The 2,646-nt window shown below is 37.4% G+C and overlaps 1 protein-coding gene across 1 annotated transcript; it reads right to left on the reverse strand.

Annotated features, from left to right (window-relative positions):
• Nucleotides 1–468: 468 nt before the first annotated feature.
• LOC138367354 (zinc finger protein 626-like) lies at nucleotides 469–1,290 on the reverse strand. The gene has a single exon (XM_069328826.1). The coding sequence runs from the start codon at nucleotides 1,288–1,290 to the stop codon at nucleotides 469–471; it is 822 nt and encodes a 273-aa protein (XP_069184927.1).
• Between the last annotated feature and the right edge of the window lie 1,356 nt (nucleotides 1,291–2,646).

Below are 2,646 nucleotides of genomic sequence, written 5' to 3' on the forward strand. Positions count from 1 at the left end.
CCATTTCAAAACCCTATTTAGATCAACTTGAAGTGATAGTGAGTCTTCCGTGTTAATTTCCCTGCCGATTTTTGTATCATCGGCAAATTTGCAAATGTTGCTACTCAAACGTGAATATAAATCATTGATATATATTATAAACAACAGAGGTCCCAGAGGGGGCTTAGAGCCCTAAGGCTCTAAGCCATCTCATTATTCCCAGTTCTGTTAAGCCAGTATGATGACGAGACCACACACTAGAAAATGAAGTGATCACAGAATCATTCCCTTGGGTAACAAGTTCTTTACAGTACAGTAAAGACTTGTTGGAGATTGATATGGTATAAAATTGAGGTACACCCAATTCAAAGTTGTAGTGAAAATGCAGTAATAAAAACACATTGATCTATAACTTGTATATATGACTTTACTTGTATATATGTATTTTAGGTAATATGTTTATTGACACATAAGATGATCCCAAAACATTCAATGAACATCCACTCCATTACACTTGTTGCTTCTAGAAAACTCATCAGATTCATTCTCAAACTTCACTAACATATTTTGTGGAACTGATGCCTCTTCTGCTTCGTGTTGCTCGCTGGGGCACCGATTAACTCTATCATCAGAGTGCACCTCTTCCTGCCTCTTCATATTTGTAAGTTGACTTTTCTCACACTTGTGAGACGTATCACCTGTATTCACTTTTACACGTTTCTTCATATTTCCACAAAAACTGTAACTTTTGCCACAATCAGGACACTTATGAGGTTCATCGTTCATATGTAGTAACATGTGCCGTTTCATATTGTGATGGTTTTTTAATTGTCTTGCACACTTAGGACACTGGTGAAGCTTATCAGAATGTACCAACAGGTGTCGTTTCAACGTTCCAGAGGACTTGAACCTTTTCTCACACTCCGGACACTCGTGAGGCCTATCTTCTGAATGTACTAACAGGTGATTTTTCAAAATTCTAGGGTCCTTGAACCTTTTCCCACACTCAGGACACTCGTGAGGCCTATCTTCTGAATGTACTAACATGTGATGTCTCAAAGTTCCATCGTTTTTAAATTTTCTTTCACACTTAGGACACTCGTGAGGCCTATCATCCGAATGTATTAACAGATGGTGTCTTAAACCTATAGGTTTCTTGAATTTCTTCTCGCACTTGGGACACTTGTTTGGATTATTTTTAGAATGTACAAACATGTGCCATGTCAAAGTGCTAAGATCCTTGAATTTTGCTGGGCACCTGGGACACTTGTGGGGCTTATCACCAGTACGAATCATTATTTTAGTTGTCATCTCCAAGTTCATATGAAAGCAGTGTTCCCGTAAGTCCAGGAATTATTTAATCTTGACCAAACTAGAAGATGAGATGGCGAAGTTTCAATCCGTCCAGAACCGTTTTCAAGTCAATTGTCATAAGTGCGTAGAGGGGCAAGCATATATAAGGCAAGAGTGAGATGAGGAGCTGGTAAGAGGGGGTGAAAGTTGTTGTTGTTATAGATTTATCTACTCAGAACGGAGTGTCAATGTAGCTCAGTACAGGAGGTAAAAGGTAAGAGCAACAAGAAATAAGGAGGTGTGGGTTGGATGAGTGTAAGAAAGATGAGAAAGACAAAAAATGAGAGAGGAAAGATTATAAGAACATAAGAATGAAAGTAACTGCAGAAAGACTATTGGCCCATACGAGGCAGCTTCTATTTATATACACCGAATCTCATTGTTATATATTTATATTTAACCTTCGCTTGAAACAAACATAAGAAAATAAGAACAAGGTAACTGCAGAAGGCCTATTGGCCCATACGAGGCAGCTCCTATTTATAACCACCCAATCCCACTCATATACATGTCCAACCCACGCTTGAAACAATCGAGGGATCCAACCTCCACTACATTTCGCGGTAATTGTTTCCATAAATCAACAACCTAGCTGTTACCGAACCAGTATTTATCCAAGTCTTTCTAAATATAAACTTATACAATTTATACCAAGTTCAAGTTCAAGTATCTTTATTGAGATAAGCAATAAATACATCTCAAAGGGATAGAGTAGCTTAGGCTATTTCTACCCCCCTCTACTTCAAGTCCCTCAAGGGGCGCACAAATTCAGTGAGTACAAATAGACATATAACAGTACAAGAATCCCATTTAACATTGCATACAGCAAGTACAGCATATGATTGTTACATTCTTGGGGCAAAATTCTTGTAGCTCCTAAGTATACTGTCTATTATACCATTATCACACATCCAAACAATTTGATGTGGTACACTATTTATTTCCTTATTTCTATATTTTTCAATAAGGTGACACTCTAATACATAATGTTCTAAGGTGTGGGCGTACGGCATACTACATAATTTACACTCCTTATCTTTTTTCACTGACATCAACACCGTATTGCCAGATATATTTATATCCTAATCGTAATCTCATGTAAATTGAATCCTTCCAAGTAGACTTTCCTTTACCATAAGTGAAGGACGAATTTGTATTTATTATTGAATAATTCTTAAGTGTGTTACTACTGTCCACCATTTCCATTCTCTTTATCATTTCTTCACCCTCCTGAATCACCTTGAGTCTTGTTTTATTTGTTTCAAGGTTAACTGACATACAACATCAACAAGTGTTTTTCAGTGGCTCTCTTCG

Source organism: Procambarus clarkii, chromosome 2 (genome assembly GCF_040958095.1).
Source record: "Procambarus clarkii isolate CNS0578487 chromosome 2, FALCON_Pclarkii_2.0, whole genome shotgun sequence".
Classification (NCBI taxonomy): domain Eukaryota; kingdom Metazoa; phylum Arthropoda; class Malacostraca; order Decapoda; family Cambaridae; genus Procambarus; species Procambarus clarkii.